General features: G+C 28.3%; 2 protein-coding genes across 2 annotated transcripts; both read right to left on the reverse strand.

Annotated features, from left to right (window-relative positions):
* Nucleotides 1-3,972: 3,972 nt before the first annotated feature.
* Nucleotides 3,973-6,549, reverse strand: LOC105166923 (bidirectional sugar transporter SWEET14). Its single transcript, XM_088881692.1, has 6 exons — nucleotides 6,411-6,549; nucleotides 5,938-5,974; nucleotides 5,594-5,804; nucleotides 5,310-5,468; nucleotides 4,930-5,049; nucleotides 3,973-4,494 (listed from the first exon to the last, which is right to left on the reverse strand). Exons 1-6 carry the CDS (start codon nucleotides 6,454-6,456, stop codon nucleotides 4,198-4,200), a joined length of 870 nt encoding a protein of 289 aa, XP_088737818.1. The 5' UTR covers nucleotides 6,457-6,549; the 3' UTR covers nucleotides 3,973-4,197.
* A 5,604-nt stretch (nucleotides 6,550-12,153) lies between these two features.
* LOC148789501 (bidirectional sugar transporter SWEET12-like) lies at nucleotides 12,154-15,257 on the reverse strand. Its single transcript, XM_088881696.1, has 6 exons — nucleotides 15,082-15,257; nucleotides 14,776-14,812; nucleotides 14,444-14,654; nucleotides 14,143-14,304; nucleotides 13,702-13,821; nucleotides 12,154-12,653 (listed from the first exon to the last, which is right to left on the reverse strand). The coding sequence occupies exons 1-6, from the start codon at nucleotides 15,131-15,133 to the stop codon at nucleotides 12,417-12,419; spliced, it is 819 nt and encodes a 272-aa protein (XP_088737822.1). The 5' UTR covers nucleotides 15,134-15,257; the 3' UTR covers nucleotides 12,154-12,416.
* Between the last annotated feature and the right edge of the window lie 5,637 nt (nucleotides 15,258-20,894).

Below are 20,894 nucleotides of genomic sequence, written 5' to 3' on the forward strand. Positions count from 1 at the left end.
TATTCTTGGTTTGTCTGTTGACAAATTAAAGTTGTGTATAAATGGTGCCTATTCGTATTTTTGCAAGAATACATTCCCTCAATATGCAACGTGGGGATGGAATGTCAACCTTGAACCCCGACGAGAATTATGTAGTGGGGTGCCAATTGGGCGTGGTTTATGATTCGCGTATGAAACCTATGAGAATTTTCTTGAAAATTATGTACTTTTTGGATAAATTATGAAGTGACATTTTAAGGAAGACTGCGAATTATAGTTTGACTTAAATTAATTACGAAATGGTTTCACATGTTTGCGTGATTTTATTTTTTGACCTAAGTGAATAACATTTGTCATCAATTTGGTGCTATTGAATTCCTAATTAAGAGGTTCTGCGGATAAGTTTATTTATTCGAAGTACTTCATACATTTTAGAAAATATTTCTCTAATTTATAAAATGTCAAATCTTTAGCTAACTTATTAATACGTCTGTATGAACTTTGCTAGCTAATTAATTGCACCCGAAGTAGAATGTATGGTAAAAATTCTTATCATGTTAAAAAAAATTAAACTATTATGATACGTTTAGATAAGTCCTTTCCAATTTTTGCTTCAACTGAATTATACAGAGGTTAGTGCTCCTCGTTTATGATTTTTAAATTGTGCAATGACTTAATTTTGAAAATTAATAAACGGGTAGGGGTCTATGCCAAATCCCCTTAGGCACAGACGACTTTTAAGGAAAAAAAATAAAAATTACATGATACAGTAACTAATTTTTTCAAATCTCTTTACTACTCACTTACGTACTCCGAATGAGATAACTTTGACCTAATAGTCCCCAACTTCCATATTCATCAAGTTAGTTGTTCTTTTGCAAAGGGAAAAGATGAAAAAGGACAAAAATAAGAGGCAAAAATCATCATGCAAAACACTTATTTAGGTTCAAATTTAAATACAATCCATTTATATGTAAAATTTAACTTTCTATTCTAATCACTAATTACTCGCATAGCCAGAATGAGATAGCTACGTTCAAAGTTTCTACTTCCGTGTTCATCAATTTAGTGATTGTTCGGGTGGGAAAAATTCAAAACCCAAAAAGAGCGAAAAGATCATAATATAAGATAATACGATAATAATTACGTATAAATTGTCATTGAACTTACAAAAAAATTGCACGTGTATGGTCAGAATTCGAAATAAATATATCAATTTTAATTTATAACAATACTATATAGTAACTAATTAATTAAAGTTGGTACTGTATACCCCCAATAATTTTAAGAAGATGACAACTTTAGAGGCACACAATTGTTGTCGCTATATTGAATTTGTGAAAATTATTTTTGTAACATATATACCATAAGAATATTTTCACTTAATACATAACATATATAATTTTTTCACTAGTGCTAGTTTTTTTTTTTCTTCTAAAATGCAGACACAAAATGGCTACTTGCATGAACATGGGACAGGACAACAATTATTTGCTGAAGTCACCTGGCAAATTTTATCCTTACAAAACTCCTCCTTTTCCTAGTGGGATAAAATCGAATCTTTGTTATCCTTATATGCATGGGAGGGTCAAAGGACTAATTAATATTAATTTGGTGATTGATGACATAATCACAGCATTAATTCAATATCATGTTGTTTCTTTTACTAATGACAACTTAACAGTGCATCAAGTGACACCTAATTACAAACTTTTATTAATAACTTAATCCGATCCGTCGCTTATAAAACAAAATTAAAATGAACTTGCCATGTTATTTTATTTTTATTATTCTGATAGCATAAATAAAGAGTAAACTAAAGTAACTGAAACATATATATTTGAAAATTACGCCAAATTCGATATTATTATATACAATATACCGATGTTTTTTTTATTAATTATAGAAATTATATTTAATTAATTATCCAAAGTACTGTGTCATATGGATTTTGTGGTAAGCTGGTAGCAAGTGGATGCAGAAAAAGCATATGATAAGTTAAAAAGACAATTTTTAAGAAAGAAACATTTGAATCATGCATTTGATCATATCTGATCCAAGCATAGCAATTTTATCATATATATTTGCAATTAATTAGACCTAAATATAGCTAACCTAGCCGCACGCGGATGGAAATGCTTTTTATAATGTAGAAAGCATGCATTAATCTACGAGAAAATTAAATCCATCGAGGATTAGAATTGATGGCATTAATTTACAAATTATGAATACATTAAAAGTCCGAGCTGAATAACCCATCGACATTGCAAGAAAAAATTATAATGAGCGACAAAATGTATTTATGTAGTGATAATATCAGAATTCAAACTAATTATATGCATTTAGCAACAAGTTTGTTTCATGATTTTTAAAACTATTGTAGTAATTAATATGAGTTGCGTCTAAGTCTTAATTAGAGATAAATATTTAGCAACAATTTTCAATTATAGCTAGTCTCAGCTCGGTTGTCACTGTAAATGTATTTTATTGAATAGTGATGAATTTATATGTAATTTTTATTGTTTCTTTTTAATAAAACAGTGTAGATCCACTTTAACAAAATACAAAATATTATTGCTTAATACATATTAACTATCATATTATTACTTGTTTTCATTTGTTGTTATTGTTATTGTTTTTTTTTTTTTTTTTCATAGTGCGATATGTGCTAACATGATATATTCGATCTTATCTCATCTATATTATTACATGTGTTATCTGGATCACTTATTTGGAGCTAATCACATATAGGTGACAATACATTTCTAAAGCATGCAAAAAAGTTATATATAAGTGGAGATAAATAGTAGCTAAAAGTCTATATCATAACAAAAGATTGAGCGATCATTCTTGCAATCTATTCATTGTATAAAATCACAACGTACGACTCTTAGAAATTAGGGAAATACCAAATCCTATGAGTGACGTCGTATTTTTAATTTAATTAGTTAGTTCATTTCGACATGTGTTTTTTTGCACCACGTACTTCTCGTCTACCATGCAAAATTTCATCTTTAAATCATTCTTTAATCTCTTCAACAAGAATATGTGTTATTTATTGATCCTGTTGTAAGTAATTATTTGCAGGGTAAATTATAACGACCTCCTCTAAGATTTGATATAATTGCAAATACCCTCTCATTGTTTGAAAAATTACAAATACCCCATTGTTTGATTAAAATTACGTAATTCTTGGATGGAGGTATAAAATTGCTAATTTTGCCCTTATTGTATTTTTTGAAGAAAATTAAAAACTTGTAAAAGAAATCTAACGGGATGGATGGAAATCTTTTTAAAAATTATAAAAAATTATCTACCTAGTCCATAAAAAAAATACAAAAATTTAAAAAAAATTATAATTTTTAATCCACAAGGGTATTTTGGTCATTTTGCCGTAAAAATGGATGAAAACACAATGGATCGGGCTAATTGTTAGACGGTCTTTAAAATCAAGGAGGGTATTGATATTTTTCAAACAATGAGGGAGTATTCATACTAATGCCATCCTACTAGGGAGGTTGTCGTAATTTACTCTTTCTTGTTGGATCTGTGTTTTCCACATCTCGCATATTCCCATGTACCGTGTAATAAGTAACAAGTTTTCATTTTTTGTTCTTTAATTTCTTCAAATTATTTCCTTATGTGACAAGTAATAACTTATATAAATGTAAATAGTACGTAATTAATTAAAGTTTATCATAACAAATGATTAAGCTGATTCTTGCAATCATTCATTGTATATATACATAAACACTCACTTTTCAAAAGTTAGTAAAAATTTAATAATTTTTTTTAAAAGTAATGTCCTTATTTCAATTTTTTTTGGACCCGTGTTTTCTACATACGTACTCTCTTTTGTATCATGCAAGAAGTAATATATTTTCATTTTTCTTTCTCTAATTTCTCCTAAACGAAGAAATGCATTTATCATAATTAATTTACTTTGAGCAATAATTCAATTCAAAGCCCACAAAAAAAGAAAAAAATAGTATATACACATGAAGAGCAGCATCCAATTATTTCATTTGTAAATTGCAGAAAATACATAAACTAATGGGATAAGTCTCCCTGAAGTGCGTACAAGCAAATTAACAAATGACTAACAAGAAAAATACACAAAGCATCATCATACATAATTAATTTATTACACATAAATGCCTAAATTCAGGAATTAAATCAATTAAGCAAGTGGATGCCATAGAGAAATCAATAATGCTTTTAAAAAGCTTCAATTTCCTTAGGCAAATTCTGATGGGAAGATGCTTCAACTGAGACACTAACACTCATGGGCTGCTGGGAAACCACTGGAATTTTCTCCGAACTCCGACAGGCACTGAGCTTGATAATGTCAATAATTTGCTGAGTTAGTTCAGGAATTTTCTGCTCATCCAAAATGATAATTTGCTTTTGTAGTATTTCAGGAAGCTTTTCTTCTTTCGTTTTCTCCGCGTTTCTGTACATTAGGTAGAGCACCATTTGAAGCACGCCGAAGCTGAACCCCAATACATTTGGAATCTGCACACAAAATAATAGACGTGGAAATTAGAAAGATGAAGAGGGTAGGGAAATTAAGACAATAAACTGAACACCGAAACATGCAAATTAATCACAAAACGCAGAGGTTTGTACTTCTTTTTCAAAATATTAAAGTGTATTTATTACAAAACTATCAGGTTTGTTTAATGATTACTTTTCAGATATTGTGTTATACTTAAAATTATCAGTTGCGCTCCATTATTCACTACTATTTCTCTCATAGTACAATTAACATGCAATAGTGGAGTTCTAGTTGGGAGCACCAATTGTTGCTTTTACTAAAAATATAAATAATAAGAGTAAGAATTATTATTATTATTATGATTGTTATTAAATATATACTCTCAATAAATATGTCGTATGTATGCATTTTCTTGGGGCGGGAGAAGTAAATTAAGTCGTAAATGAACTTACCGCAATGTTAAAGTCTTTGAGCAATAGGCCATAGAAAAACCACATAACTGCGCTAAGTGTAAGGAATAATGAAAGAAGAAACGGCATATGTTGGACGCTCTTAGTTCGTATAACTTGTCTCTGCAAAAAAAATTTAAATAAAAAAGAAATGTATAGTCAATGAAATTTTCCTCTTGGACAAAAGAAATTAACTTAATAATTTATTGCAACCAAAGTACGAGCCAATATATATATATATATATATATATATATATATATAGAGAGAGAGAGAGAGAGAGAGAGAGAGAGAGAGAGGAGAGAGAAGGGCAAGAAAAAGTACGTAGTAGGATCTTTTTATTTTATTTGCATGGATACATATTTATATATATATTTATGCTTACCACAATGCATAAAGGCGCAATGAACACACACAACGAAAATATTAGACAAATCCATCCGACAACTTTGGCTCGTTGAGAAGCTTTCACTAGGAATTGAGTCACACTCGCGAATCCCACCCCACAAACAATAAGCAGAACAAGAAGCTTCATTGTTTGTACCTGCATGCGCAATAATAAAAAGTAAAATTTCTTGTAAATTATTTTTCACAAGAATAAAGAAATATTATATATATATATATATATATATTATTTTGTTGTATTTATTTGCGTACATATTTACGTACCCTTGATTTCTTGGATGCATAGACAATGAAGAAGATAATGTATATGGTCTCGATGAAACATCCAACTGAATTTATAGTGATGAGAAGGGTAGTATTGCTCTTGAGCAATGCATAGTATATCCATAGCGATGCACTGAATAGAGCAACCACATACGGAATTGATTGGAACCCTTCACTCGATTTTTTCTTGTAGATTTGGTAAAAAGTTGGTCTGCAATAAATAAAATTTTTCATCAAATATATGTATATCATATATACATATTCATATATATATATATATATATATTGTACGAACTCATGAATTAACGTTATAAACTCAAAGAAAATGAAATGATATTTCTTACATCGGAGCAAGATACACCATGAACGAGACAATATTACCTGCAAAAGTAAGACAAAACATTGATACTAAAAAAAAAGTGCATTTATAATTACGTCAACTACGCATGATTAATAATGAAACAGATTTCGACATTTCATATTAAAGTAATCACATAACCTATATATCTTCAACGAGTCAATTCAAATCATCAATAACGTCACTAACAATGATTTTGTCGTGCCAAGTGTATAATAACTTTCAAAATCAATGATTTGAAGCATAAACATGGTGTATTATAGTCAATTTCCTTGTACTCCAATGACATATCAACGTCACTCATTCTCTAACAAAAACAAAAGTAGCTAGTATATGATTCGCATTAGGGTTCATAGAAGACAATTAAAACATGGGATTTCATAAGAGTAGAGTGTAAGAAAAAGAAAACAAACAAAGTAGCTAATTAATGTAATAAACATGAAGTTTAATTGTTTTTACCAAGAAGTCCAAATGCAAAAGCCCAGTGTGCAGAGAAACCTGCCATAGCTCTCTAGCAAAAGAATTGACACTTTGCAAACTTAGACCTCTAAAAGGAAATACTGCAATCTTATGGCCAAGAATGAAGGGTTGGGCACCCATTTATATAGAAAGCAAAGGAAAGACCACTTGTGCCTTAGCCAAAAATCTGATTAACAAAAAAGGTGGGATGATCAATCCAGCTCTCCTAAAGCAAAAGCACCTTTTGTTCTTGTGATATTATATTTTGCAATATGGGGGGCACATTTGTCATTTCACCATGCATGCAATAGTTTCTGCAAACAGTTATTTCAAGATTTTTTCCCCTTCTTTTCTCCATTCGGGTTTTTTACTCATTGTGTCGTCAGTTTGAATCTTCTATTGTAATTTAGTTTTTGTTTTATATAATTGCATAAACCATGGTGCTGATGAAGAATTGTTTTTCTTATTGAAGCAGAAAACTTACGGTTTGACGACATTGACTAACAGAATAATTTAGAAATACGAAAACAAAATCCCAAAAGTATATGTCGGACGTATTGCCCTAATCAACCATCAATGACAATTATTACCTCCTAGTATTTCGTACGTCAATCAGAATTTTTATTGTAAACCAGTGATGAAGTTAAAATAATTGACGAGAATGACTAATTACAAAATAATCTAATAATTAATACGAAAAAAAAAAAAACTGCATAGAATGTATTGTGCACTAATTAATCAACCATCAACAAGCGCAGTTTATGGACAAAAATGTAATATAGCTGTAGCTAGTAACATATCACGGAAAAGATTGTAAATACACGAAAAATTCTAGGTCGAATCCGACTTGCTAAAATTTAAATCAATCATATGACAAGTGCAATACACTTGTCATGTAATAGGCGTACAGTTCAGAAAAAAGTGAACAATCACATAACAAGTGTGATACACTTGCTTTGTAATTGATTTGATTCGACCAAACTTGATCCAGGTAAAATTTTTTCGTAAATACACAATCTCATTCTTGACTTTGGAAAAAGAGGAGATCATAATCTTTACCAACTTATTATATATATATATATATATATATATGTTGAACTGGTTTGAAATAAATTATTTGCTTAATTCCGCACTATCAAATTATCCATTATTTACGACGTTTATCATGCATATAATGAACTTGTCAACAATATTAAGATATATTGAAAAAATGAAAATTAGAATATATAGAAGTGGTGATGAGAGTAATGTGCATGGGATGGAATAGATGGGGGTATGATTCTTGCCACTTGGCATCAATTATAGAGAGAGGTGGAGCAGAAGGGGTGATGAAAAATTGAGGATATGATTTAGTAGGCTTATCTTGTCTTGGTGGTTTATGTCATGTTTGGATCAGTTTTCTTTCTGCACAAAAGCCTGCTTGATTGATTTTCAATCATCCCTTTCTCTTTTCCAAATTTTTGTGGATCTTTTTTTTTCATTCCCTCATCAAAATTATTGCTTGCTTGTGAATTTTTTGTTATTTTTAAAACTAAAATATTATATATAGCAAAGAAAAATGATAATATTTAATTAAATTGCATGTGTCTCCTTTCAATATATCTCCTTTTCCCTCCGCGTTGTGGGATTTTGAAAAGTTGATCAATTATGCCGAACTCCATTCTAAATGCGCCCTTAAATTTGCGTGGTGGCTCTTAAAAGATGCCTACTCCTTATTTTTTATGAGTCTATTATATATTTGTGTATGTTCTTGAAAATATAAATGATAATGCAAAATTTATAAATTTATATTAAGTGACGATAACTGTTAGATCACTAGGAAAATACCAATTTCTTTAGTAAATTATCACTTTTTTCTTTGCAGAATTTTTTGGAATTTTTCGTTCTCCGTTTTATATATATGGAATAATATATAAATAAATAAATATGAGATGATGATAAAGAAAAGGGATACGTTGTGTCTCCTTTTCAATTTCTCTTTTCCCCCCTTTTGTGGGTTGAGTGATCGTGTCCAATTGTGCCTAACTCCATTCAAAATGCCATCTTAAATTTGTGTGGTGGCTGCGAAGATCTAGCTAGGATGCGTGTTGTATTAATCATCAGTCCATTTACATATATATATTTTGTTGCAAAATATTAAATAATAATGCAAAATTAAGCTTTTTCCTTATAAAATATGAGATAGCAAAAGACAAAAATTATAATTTTAATTCTGTAATTTAGGGAGGTATGATAACTTTGATCTTATCCGAATTGATTTACATGACTAAAATTACAATATCAAATGCAAGTTAATTACATGCAATCTTCCTGTTAAAATTGGCTGGAAATGGACTAAACACTACAACAAATTGATTATTCCATAAATCATAAATCATTTCAAATTAAAAATCGCAATAAATCGATAGTATGTACTATGATCAGAGAAAATCGATACGAAAACTTAAGTTCGAACTACGATTAATCTACATTCGCTATGGTTTTACCTATGACCAAAATTGCCATGGTGAAAAGCCATATTTCTTATAGTAAAAATTGCCAAAATTTTAATGTTACAAGACTAAATTTCAAAAATTAATTGGCGCAAAACAAAAAATGTCAACCCCTGAAGTTGCAGGATTAAAATTGCATTTTCCTCTAACAGTAGGCGTACAATTGAATGAGGCATAAAATACAATGGTAAATAGAGAATTCTCTAGGCTTAAATTGGGTCGGAATACTAATTTGAATTTAAATTTCTTCGACCGAAAATTTTGAAATAAATAAAAAAGAAGAAGAAGAAGAATGAAAGCACTTTCCGTTCATTTATTTGATAATACATGACCGTAATATCCGGAACTAAAAGTGAAACACAAACAAAAGACATAGTACTACGCATCAACTTAATCAAATTAGTTAATTGTCAAATAATTTGGGTTGAAGAGGATCTTGTTCAGCAAGTTGTAACAAAAAGTAGTATTAATTAGTTGTAATACATCGCCGTATTCGCTAATCATTTTTATTATATAATAATAAATTTATTTTTTTTAACAATAATAATTTTTACAAACTCATAACAAATAACACGAAACATAAACCAAGAAAACGAAATTAATATGTAAAATATCCTTTTTATTTTCAATGATGGAAATTTTGATTTTAGAGATGGAAATATCCGTCTATTAATTTTTATTTGATTTTCAATAGCAACATGCATCAGATGTTTGCTAATAGTAAATATAGGACAGGTGGGATAATTTTCTCCACATATCATAAGTAAAAGTTTTGGAGAAAAAAAAAAAGGTCGTGATATTTTTGAGCTAATGTCCGATTTTTTGTACAGAACTCATCGCTCGATCCACCAATAATTTATGGTGCCTAACTTGTTTAAGTTGTGTCTCATAAGTAAATTGACACAATATCTAATGTTCTTGCATACTACCAAATTAAAAGTATCAATGTCACAATTATTACCAAACTAATGTATGGCAAAAAGTACGTAGTAGTAATTATTTAAAAAGAAACAAAAGAAAGTTGTGATCATGATTAGTTAATAATTAAATAATTAACCAATCATGTGTAATAAATGTACATAAAAATCAAAACATGTATCATAGTATGTATCTATTTATGTTTAGTAAACTTGGCTATCTACAATGATTGTATGTATTTTCTGAAATAATTTCCTTGAAAAAAATTGAAAATTCCAAGTTACCTTTTTTAATATCAAAGGATGAACTGATGGAAAAAAGTCCAAAAATAATATTGATTACTACGATACAGCTCTAGGGCTTGATTCTTTATCCAATAATCTTTTTTCAATATTTTTCCAAAATATTTTTTTCATGATGCGCCGTAAGCAGCATAAAAAAGAACTAATTTAATTTAATAATATAAATGCTTCTTTTTTAAAATGTTAAGGTGCTCTTTAATTCTTTTTTATTCTTTTTTTTTTAAAATATATATATATATATATATACACACATATTAATTATTATTGTGATGATATGTTGGAATTATAACAGTTGAAGAATAATTGTGAAATGATTGACAAGTGCAATCATATTTGTCATCCATTTAGTATGCATGAGCACATCATCAATCATGTCGTCTCAAAATGATCCCCAATCACAATATTGCAAAAGTGCTGTTAATTAATCATGTGTGATATAATCAGAATACTTGTTTCAATTGAATTTGAGAAAACATGACGTAATTTCTCACTAATTGCAAGTGGAATTTCACTGTATACCGACTCTCCACGGCCAAGAATTTTTTTTTTTTTAAAATTAATAAAAATAATCATTCAGTATATAGTAAGTGAAAAGACCAATAATGAGAGAATTAATATTCAAGATTTGGAAAAATATATATAAAAAAGAAGAGGCTGAGAACATATTATAAGAAATGGACATCAGAAATTATTTTATTTAATTCTTTATGATAGTGATCTATCTATTTTTCTCGCTTTTTTCCAGATAATTATAGTTGCTTTTTCGTCCACTTACGCCGAAACTCCTACAACCTACTTCCCTATTTCGTTTAGAATTCTAATCCTTTCTCAAAGATATTTAATTCTTTGGTTAGAGTTTGAACGAGAAATATTAAAATAAATAAAAAAATATTATATAAAATTTTAAATTTGTTTATGTATATTTTTGTATTCATAAAGTGATAAATGTATTATATATATATGTGGTGATCAACATCATTACATTTTTTCCTTTATAAGTACAAAATTATTGCATGAAAATATTAAATAAGGGGTAAAATTAAAAATTTGTACAATTTTTTTTGCTAATGTCGGTTTTTGTCCAAATCCTAAAAGAAAACAATTACCTGTAAACAGTGAATTTTCAAAGGGGATGTAAATATAATTTTAAAACTCCTTCTGTGCAAAGTATAATTTCATATTTTTAAAGGGGGTCTAAATTTAATTAACCCTTAAATTCTATTAAACTGCAAAATGACTAACGCTACAGTAAAAGATATGAGTAATAAAAAACTATTAAATGGTGTTAATGAGGTTTAGTTTAATTGGCGAAACTGAGGCTTTATAACTTTAGAAGGTCATGAGTTCGAGCTTTGCTAGGTGCGTGGGATATTATCTGCTATATAGTAGGAGTTGTTGTCTAATATATAATTATTATAATACTCTTAAATTTTTTAGATTTTGATGTCGGCAGAAATAATTGTATTTGTAATCGATTTATTTTAATTAATAATAATTCATCGCTCTTACCTCAAAAAAAAAAAAAAAAAAACTGCTAAGTGGTAAATTTAAAATTATCACTTACAAAGTACATTAACTGATAGTAACTTTGATTTTCTTGCAATATAATTGAAATTAATGATAAGATTATGTACAAAGTTATCACTATAGACAAGGAGTGATATATTTGTATGTTGACAATATATGTACCTATAATGACAAGAACTGTCACTATACATACTATCTAATGGTTTTTAATTAGTGAAAACTTTCTGTATAATTTTTTCTGTCTATAATTCTTGCTAGTGATAAAAAAAAAATAAAAAAATCTTGCTAATGACAACTTTGACAAAATATTTGTCATTAATAAAATTATAAAATTTATTATCATGAGAAAATAAAAACTTATGTCTTAATGCATATAATTAACGACATGAATATTAAAATTCTCAAATTTTCCACCATCAATTGTCTCGTTTTTTTTTCAGTTTTACTCGCCAAAAAAAAAAAAGAAAAAGAAAAAGAAAAAAGGGAAATGCTCCCATAACTCAATTTAAAAAAAAAAAAAGTTGATTATATTAAACATAGTACAAAAATTACAATAATTAAGAAAACAACTACATTGGGGAAATGAAAGGTGATGAGAAGCATCAAATCCCCATTTCAAGAAAAAGTGAACCTTTTTTAATACTAAAATACAGTGGGATTAAGGCCCCATTTCAACAAACTGAGACCTTAATTACTTATTAATTAAAAAAGGATCGATTTTAAATACAAAAATTAAAGTAAAATTAACTATTTAAAAGATGATATAATTAGTTGGGATTATCCACCACTCTTGCATTGGGCTCACCAGCATTTTCCTCTGCAATGGTAATAATCTCAATGTTCTGATCTTCTTGAGTGGGGACTGGGTGGATCTCAGGGGTAATTAATGTTTTGGACTTGGGAGTATCTGGTAATTTCACACCTTCATCAGCCTTGCAGTTCTTGTATGCCACATATAGTATTATTTGAAGTAGTCCAAATATGAATCCCACTATGTTGGGAACCTATACAATTATTTAATCAAAAAAAAAATGTGAGCAAGTGTGTGTGTATACATATATATAGAAGATAGGGGAATAATTAAATATTAATTTTTTTTGTTTTGATAAACTATGAAAAAAAGAGAATATCAGTGATAAAAAATTAAATAATAATATTAATGTAGTCATTAATTATATACATTTAGTAATATTATTTTTTTTATAATTTAAAAATGACGATTATTGTGTAGAATAAAATTGTTATTAACAATACTTAATAACAAAAAATTACGTGTTTTCAAAGACTTCTACTTTGAAGAAGTGCTAATTATAGGAAAAGTTAAAAGTTGCAGTTGAATTAAAAACTTAGCATCTTTATGAAAAATACGTAGATAGGTTTTTTGGAAAAATTACTTTATAAAAGAACTTATAAATTGATAAAATACTCCTTTTAATTCTAAGTTTTCTAAGGATATTATTCTACTCAATATTTGCACTTGTCATTTAGCCAATGTAATTCTTTTAACAAATACTAAATATATTTTAGTAGTATATTTTATATTTAATCATCTACAAATAACTGTCATTTATAATATCAGAACATATCAAAACGTACTAATGTAGCTAGCTAGTAACTCAAGATTTAATAAAATAACTTTTCCATTAAACAATTATTGAATTTGCATGACTCCCAAAAAAAAAAAAAAACCTTGATTTCCCTTTAATTAATCACATCAACTTAGTTCCTGTTTTTTTCTCTATAGTATTGGAACAATATATATCAAATAACTAATATATTTAGACGTACAAATCTCAAAAATAATAGAAGAAGGGCAATTTGTCGGCTCGACCGATGTTGTAATGATCATGAAATATTAAACCAAGTCAAGAAGGCTAAAATTAATAATATTAACCTTTAATTTTCAATGTTGTATTATGTTAATCAATTAGTAGTTTAGTGTTAGCTAAATATATATTTTCTTCTTTTATGCAATAAAATGGAAGTGATCATATTCTTAATTAATTAACAAAACATGTATTATTGTTGAAGTTGAAGAGAGAAATCAATTACCGCAATGTAAAAGTCCTTGAGCATCAAACCATAGAAAAACCACATCACAGCATTCAGTAAGAGAGCACATGACAATGAGATTGGCATATACTCCACGCTTTTTGTCCGAATTACTCGTCTCTGCATCCCACAAACATATACATCAAAATTCCCAAATATTTTATGTGCCAAACATAGTATTAATCTCAACTCATGCACTCAACTTAGAGTTTACATTGATAAAAAGTGAGGTTTTGTTATGATTAAAGCTAAAAAATCGGTACCAACATTAATTAACCAAAACCAGGTGAGACCAAAGCATTAAGTAAAAGATCAATCTACTCACTATGGTTTTTAAGTTGTATTAATGTAGGGAGTAATTTATATTTTATAGTGGCATGCTACTTAAATACTGCATATTTAATGATACAGATGTATATAAATATAGTCGTAATTAATTACCATGATGCTTAGAGGCGCGATGTACACACTTGCTGACAATGTTACAGATATCCATCCAAGAACCTGAACTCGTTCCGGTCCTTTTACTAAGAAATGGGTGAAAATAACGATAAGTCCGAACCCAACAAAGTTGAGAAGCGAAAGCAGCTTCAGAGCGCCCATCTGAATTCAAAGTTCAACAAAAATCAATTCAGAAATATATATATATATATATATATATATATATAACCCCAAAATAATAAAAGAAATATTAACTGATAACGGACTTTATTTTATTTTTGGAAATTAATTAATTACGTACCCTAGGTTTTTTGGGTGCATAAGCAATGTAAATGGCAATGTAAATGGACTCTATGAAACACCCGGCGGAGTTGATTGTGATGAGAAGGGTTTCGTTTGATTTAAGTGTTGCGTAGTATATCCACAACATCGAGCTAAGTAATGCAACCACGTATGGAACTGATTGAAATCCTTCCGTTGATTTCTTCTTGAAAATTCTGTAAAATGTTGGCCTGAGATATAAATGAATTAAAAAGTAAATTTTAGCATTAGCCGCACATATAAATCACTTAATGTCATAGTAAAATGGATGCATGGCAAGCATATATATATATATGTAGAAAAAGAACTTACATTGGAGCAAGATATACCGCAAAAGAAACAAGATTACCTGCAGAATTATTTCAAAAATTAATCATAATAATGTCATAAATGCTCTAAAAAACAAAAATATATTAGTGATGTCAAAACATTTACGATTAATTAGTTATAAAAACATCTTACTTAAATAAAAAGCAAATATAAAGATCGATGTCTTCATTATTGGGGTTGCATACATAGCCTCCCATTAATATGGAAGTTTTATGTAGCTGTGGAATTAAGTGCTCCAAAGAAAAAAATAACAATAATAATGAGGGCATTATTTGTAACATTAATCACCTAAAATTCCGAACGTAAATACCAAAGGATTCTGAATGTTAAAAAGTGCCATATTGTCTTCTCTCTCTCTCTTCCTTTCTCTCTCTAGGGTTTGAAAATTGCAAATGAGAAACCAGGGTTCTGAAGAAGATCCCTAGTTTTCTTGAACCCTAGATTTTGAACTATGAATACTGGGAAGTTGGGGAAATGGCTATATATAGAAGATTTTGGTCCAAGTTATAGTGCATGAGTTGTCAGTAATGGTTCTACTTTCCCTATTTAAATAAATAAATTTAAGTTAGCAGCTGCCTACCAAAATTTAGTGGTAATTATAATAATTAATCTTGCATTGCAAATTCTTTAAAGTTGGTAACTAAAATAAAGACAAGAATTAAAATCCAATTGTGTCATGCCACTTACTAATATTAGCACACTAGCAAACATATATAAGTTAGCATATTAATTTCTACATCTATTAATTAAATACAAGTGTAAATTACAGTGACACGCCGTAACGTTATGTCTAATTATACAAATACTATATGCTATTTATTTGAGATTATAATTGTAATTTATATCGACAACTCATCACGGAACATACAAACATCTCTTCAAGGGTTTTACTTATACAAATACTATATGCTATTTATTTGAGATTATAATTGTAATTTATATCGACAACTCATCACGGAACATACAAACATCTCTTCAAGGGTTGTACTTGTTATTTAATTAATGAATGAGGGGAACGATCGAGGTGTGGGTGTAATTAGATCTAACATATATAAAGAGTCTATAATTTACCCAAAATGCTATCCTTGATACAGATCTCTGCCTATTTATTGAAATACGTATAAATACCAATTCGAGTTCATTTTAAAATGAGAAAATGAAAAAAGAAAAATACCAAAATGGATCATTTATTTATATGGTTGAAAAATAAAGCAAATTACTTGATACTTGATTCAAGATATGAATATATAAAAGCCCGTTTCTACTCAACTCATTAAACTTAATTAACAAATCAAATTTTGAACAAAGTTAGCTTGACTCGATAATCAATTAATATAAAAATAATCAAATTAATAAATCTAAAAGTATCAAACTATATGAGCTATTTAAATTCAATTACAATTTGGTTTGAGCACAATTAATTCGATCGATAATGAACAAAATCAAATTCAAAGAACTCAATAATAATTCAAACTATGTTTGAACAATGATTTTATTAGTTGGATTCTATTTATTTACAGTGCTATATATTTATTTACCAAAAAATTAAGATTGAGTTCAATTCATACCTAAGTTTGTCGGCTAATTAAATCATATCTTATATTAATAATTCCCATTCAAGCAATTATATTGATGAATGGAGATAGCACCTGGCTGCTTTGAATGTTTTTGGGGTTTTAATTAATAAAGATGCATCCTAAAAAGCAACTGTTAATTCATATATAATTGTAGCTAAAATCCCTTTTCACATCTTCCTGGCCCATGTGTCATCACAATCTACTGCCAAATCATGAACCTCATTCTTCAGTCTTTCACTTTTCTTCGATTATACGTACCCTTAATTACGTTATTAATATCACTATAATCAAATTTTTACAGCTAAATTATGCCTCAATGCCAAATTTTATAATGGTTTAAATATATTTTTTATCCTGTAATTTTGATTTTTTTTGTGTCGAATTTTGGAAAAGTCACTGAATAAATTATATGCGGATCACGTGGTTAATTTAAATTGGAACTTTTGTTATGATTGGCTAACTTTTACTAGCATGAAAGAAAAATTAAAAAAATAATAATAACATGGGCACATGATTTATTTCGATAATTTTTGCAAAATTTAGCACCGAAATGGTCAAAATGGCGAAATATAACAAAGTTAAAGGACTTTTTTGCAACTTCTAGAAAGATAAAGACAAAAAATTCCAAAATCACGAGGGACACATGATTTATTCCGTCAATTTTTTTAAAATCCAGCACCAGAAGGGCCAAAATATCAAAAAGTTATAAGACTATATTACAACTCTAGAAAGATAAAGGATAAGAATACAAATATATCAAAATTACATGACCAAAAATATATTTGAGTCTTGATATTGCTATGTGGTTTTTATTTGTAATCAGAATCCATTGGAAAGTTGCTCAACTTGATCACTGTTACCCCTTTAACAGACTAAAAATTTAAGCTCAATTTCACTCATCAAACATTGTAATTAAGCCGACTACTTTCAACCCATAATAAATCTACATAAAATGACAAGTTTTACATCCTCAATTGATACAACATGTGATATCTGTGTCTTATTCTTGCGCAACATATTACTCGTTCTATATTCATATAAGTCTTATAATATCATAAAAATGAGTCTTGCTAGTTAAGGAGATAAAACCTCATGACTTATAAATCACTAAAATTTATAGTTTGTAATTAATATCTAAGCAAAATCATCAATAAAATTCAATTCAAGATATTTAAATAAAAAGGAAAATATAACCATTAAACTGCATGATATATATTAGCCTTACTAACCCTATTAATCATTGTACGGAAAAGTCCTGGAGAAGTGGTTCACATATATATAATAAAAAAATAAGATTAATTTATATTGGTAGCATTGTTGATGAGGTGAGATCAGCAAATTAATGGTATTGCACTCTACCTATCTAATGTCCCACCTTTTTGACCCGTACCTGTTCTTCTCAAACTCAAATATTGATACATATCTGCCTCTTTTACAGACAACTGGCACCACTATCTATATATATATAAATCCTTACAATATTCTAAGTTACAATTACCTCCTTCTATGCTTTTGGACCAGATCCAATCAAGTTCTACTTCTTCATGTTTACAAATTTCTCCACTATACTCGTGCACTCAAAATTAAAAATTACGTTCAACATAATTAATCGGGCTGGATAATGGCTATTAACGTCTGTTTTCGCATGCGAGGTTAAAATATTTATTATTTTGATTATAGATAAAAATTAAGAAAAATATTGATGAATTATAATCAAAATTTAAAGTTTTTACATTAATTTTATTTGATTGTAGTATATAATAATAATTTTTTACAGTCATTTATAATGTAGGGGATAATTTAATTTTTCTTAATGAAGATTAATTTGGGCATGGTTGGTCCTAATTCCTTTAGTAACTATTTTGGTTGCTAGTTTTGGGTAATTATTGAAAATTTCAAGGATGATAGAATTGTTAGAATGAAGTTAATATTTATGTATATATATGAAGTTTGTACTTTATTTTGTCAACTTCAAAAAATCATTTAAAAAATTAATAAAAATAAAAACTCATTAGCAAAAACATACTTTAATTGAAAGATCATGTCGGGTTTTTATAATTTGTTATCCGTCTAATTATCTCACCGAAAATAATTGATTTCAATTAAAAAAGATGATTTTTCAAATTATTGACCAAACTCTGTCGGAAATGAATAAAGTTGTGATTGCTTTACGTCTCATCTCAATTCAAGATAAAATGAGTTTGGGTGAGTTGAAACTATTGTAATTCGAATGTGTATTACCATGTAATTCAAATAAAATAAAATAATAATAATAGTAATAACATTTATATATTTGAAGAAGAAATATTTTATGAGATGAAATGAAATGGTCCTCGGACTTGATTTATTACTAATTTTGTAACTTGCTCACATTTTCAACTGATCAAATATCTGATTAACTTAGAAATATCATATTTTATTTTACTTTTACATGAAAATTAAGGTCTAAACAATCTCACTCCTAAAATCTCTTGATCAGTGATATGAGAACAACATTTAATACCCTGAAATAGCAGAAAAATCATGTTATATATCATCGTAAATGAAAATAGACCCTAAGGCATTTAGGTCGTACCGACCCGATTTGAACCGGACTCATTACGTTACATGATACAATCGTACAATCAAAATTGTATCAATGGTTCACATATAAATTCGATCATACCTATAGATACATATACTCTCTATACTTCAGGTATAACTAAGGCCTTCCCGATGTTGTTCTCACATGCTCTGTCCTACAAATTTACGTAAAAATAATTTGAGAATTATAAAACCTGATTGAAGACTATTAAAACCCTAAAAACTTCATTAAATTAATTTGAACTTCAAGCAATTATGAGACCTCAACGTTACCAGTGGAGCAGTGCGTTGTGGGCTGGTTATTTCACTTTCATAGTCTACTTTGGAGTGAATAATGTATGATATAGATGATGCAAACTGAAGCACGAATTAAAGATAAATAATATTTAATGTCGATGCAGCCTTTGGCGTTAAATATTAAAAGGGTTTCTGTCCGCATTTTTACAGTGAGAATCAATAGTAACTCAGCCATCTGTCGTCCCAAAAAGCTATGTTTAGATCATGTTCCTAAGAAGTTGGTAGAAAGTTTGAATTTTAGAGTAATTAATTACGACGATAAGATTTCTTTTCATAAGTGTATCTCTAATCATTAAATTACAATAATATATGGAGTAATTAAGCAAATAATTAAATTAAAGAGTTGCTGCTTTCGATCTGCCAATTCAATGACTTACGATAAAGTAAGATATTATAACAAATTAAATGTCGGGCAAAATTACATTTTGTGTCCTGTAACTTTAGGTTTTAGCATTTTTTATTTTGTAACTGACTTCATTTACACATTTAGTCTTTTTTTTGACAAATTTAGTCCTAAACATATCATATTTGGTCCCTATTTGACAAATTTAGCTATGTATTAACAATTTTAATCCCAACGACCCATAGTTATAAGACCAAAAATGATATCTATTACAATACGAAAAGGACCAAAATTATTAATACGGGATTACATTTGTCGAAAAAAAATACCAAATATGAGATGTTTAAGACTAGACTCGTCAAAAAAGAACTAAATATATAAATAAAATAAGTTACAGAATAAAAAATACCAACATTCTAAAATCACAGGACCAAAAATTTAATTTTACTTAAATTTCGTAATGGTGCATACATGGTGGATGTTATTTTCAAGATTAGTTTTTATTTTATTATAAACTAATTGTATTGAGTTTTAGATATTTTATAGTGGTCGTTTTGAATAAATCACTTGTTTTTATTTGTTTACGTGTTAGTGATGCACACCGCGACAAGCACAAACATGATCTGCATGGCACTGTGTCGATTCGAAATCAATTCACACTGAAAAAGAGATAAATATATTAATAATAAATGTTGAGTGAGTGAATAACAAAAGCAGATTATAAGTTGTAAAAAAATTTGTTTTATCACATTAATAATTTTTGCAAATTTAAATATTTAATTGTGATATGCAAGCAGATTATAACCTAATATGTACATAAAAAAAAAGATCGATATAGGTAGTGAAATACCAATTTTATGGACTTCTTATATAGTTTGATCCAATTATGAATTGGTCTCTTGATATGTTTTGTATTTCAAATTGAACTAATTTTCTATCTCATCTAATGAGAAAAAATAAAGAGTGTTTTTTTTTCAACATCCATTTTTTGAATTCCTGACAACTCTTTATTGGTTGTACACTTGATAGTTTTCGTATTCTGAAATATCAAATATTTTCTATACTTTCTAACTGAGAAAAGACATCAATCAATATATTTCTTCAGTGAGTGCCTTAATTTCACCCACTTCAAATTCTCGACTTTATATATATATTTTTATCAAACGATAAGGAGATAACTCAATCACTATTCATATTATCAACTAATTACGAGATGAGCTCAATCGAATTCTTATTTATAAATGTGGACAAATAACCAACATGACAAAAAAGTATTAAGTTGTCAATACCTATAGTTTCTG

Source organism: Sesamum indicum, linkage group LG1 (genome assembly GCF_026168435.1).
Source record: "Sesamum indicum cultivar Baizhima isolate 11 linkage group LG1, ASM2616843v1, whole genome shotgun sequence".
NCBI lineage: Eukaryota > Viridiplantae > Streptophyta > Magnoliopsida > Lamiales > Pedaliaceae > Sesamum > Sesamum indicum.

What these genes read in the sequence shown, in the direction of transcription:
- LOC105166923 (XM_088881692.1), bottom strand. Translation starts at nt 6,456, where the DNA reads ATGGCAGGTTTCTCTGCACACTGGGCTTTTGCATTTGGACTTCTTG. An exon ending in ATGGTGTATCTTGCTCCGAT is followed by an intron (nt 5,805 to 5,937) that starts GTAAGAAATATC and finishes TATTTATTGCAG; the next exon opens with ACCAACTTTTTACCAAATCT. An exon ending in TTGCGCCTTTATGCATTGTG is followed by an intron (nt 5,050 to 5,309) that starts GTAAGCATAAAT and finishes TTTTTTTTGCAG; the next exon opens with AGACAAGTTATACGAACTAA.
- LOC148789501 (XM_088881696.1), bottom strand. Translation starts at nt 15,133, where the DNA reads ATGGCACTTTTTAACATTCAGAATCCTTTGGTATTTACGTTCGGAATT. An exon ending in ATTTACGTTCGGAATTTTAG is followed by an intron (nt 14,813 to 15,081) that starts GTGATTAATGTT and finishes ATAATTCTGCAG; the next exon opens with GTAATCTTGTTTCTTTTGCG. An exon ending in ATGCACCCAAAAAACCTAGG is followed by an intron (nt 14,305 to 14,443) that starts GTACGTAATTAA and finishes CTTTGAATTCAG; the next exon opens with ATGGGCGCTCTGAAGCTGCT.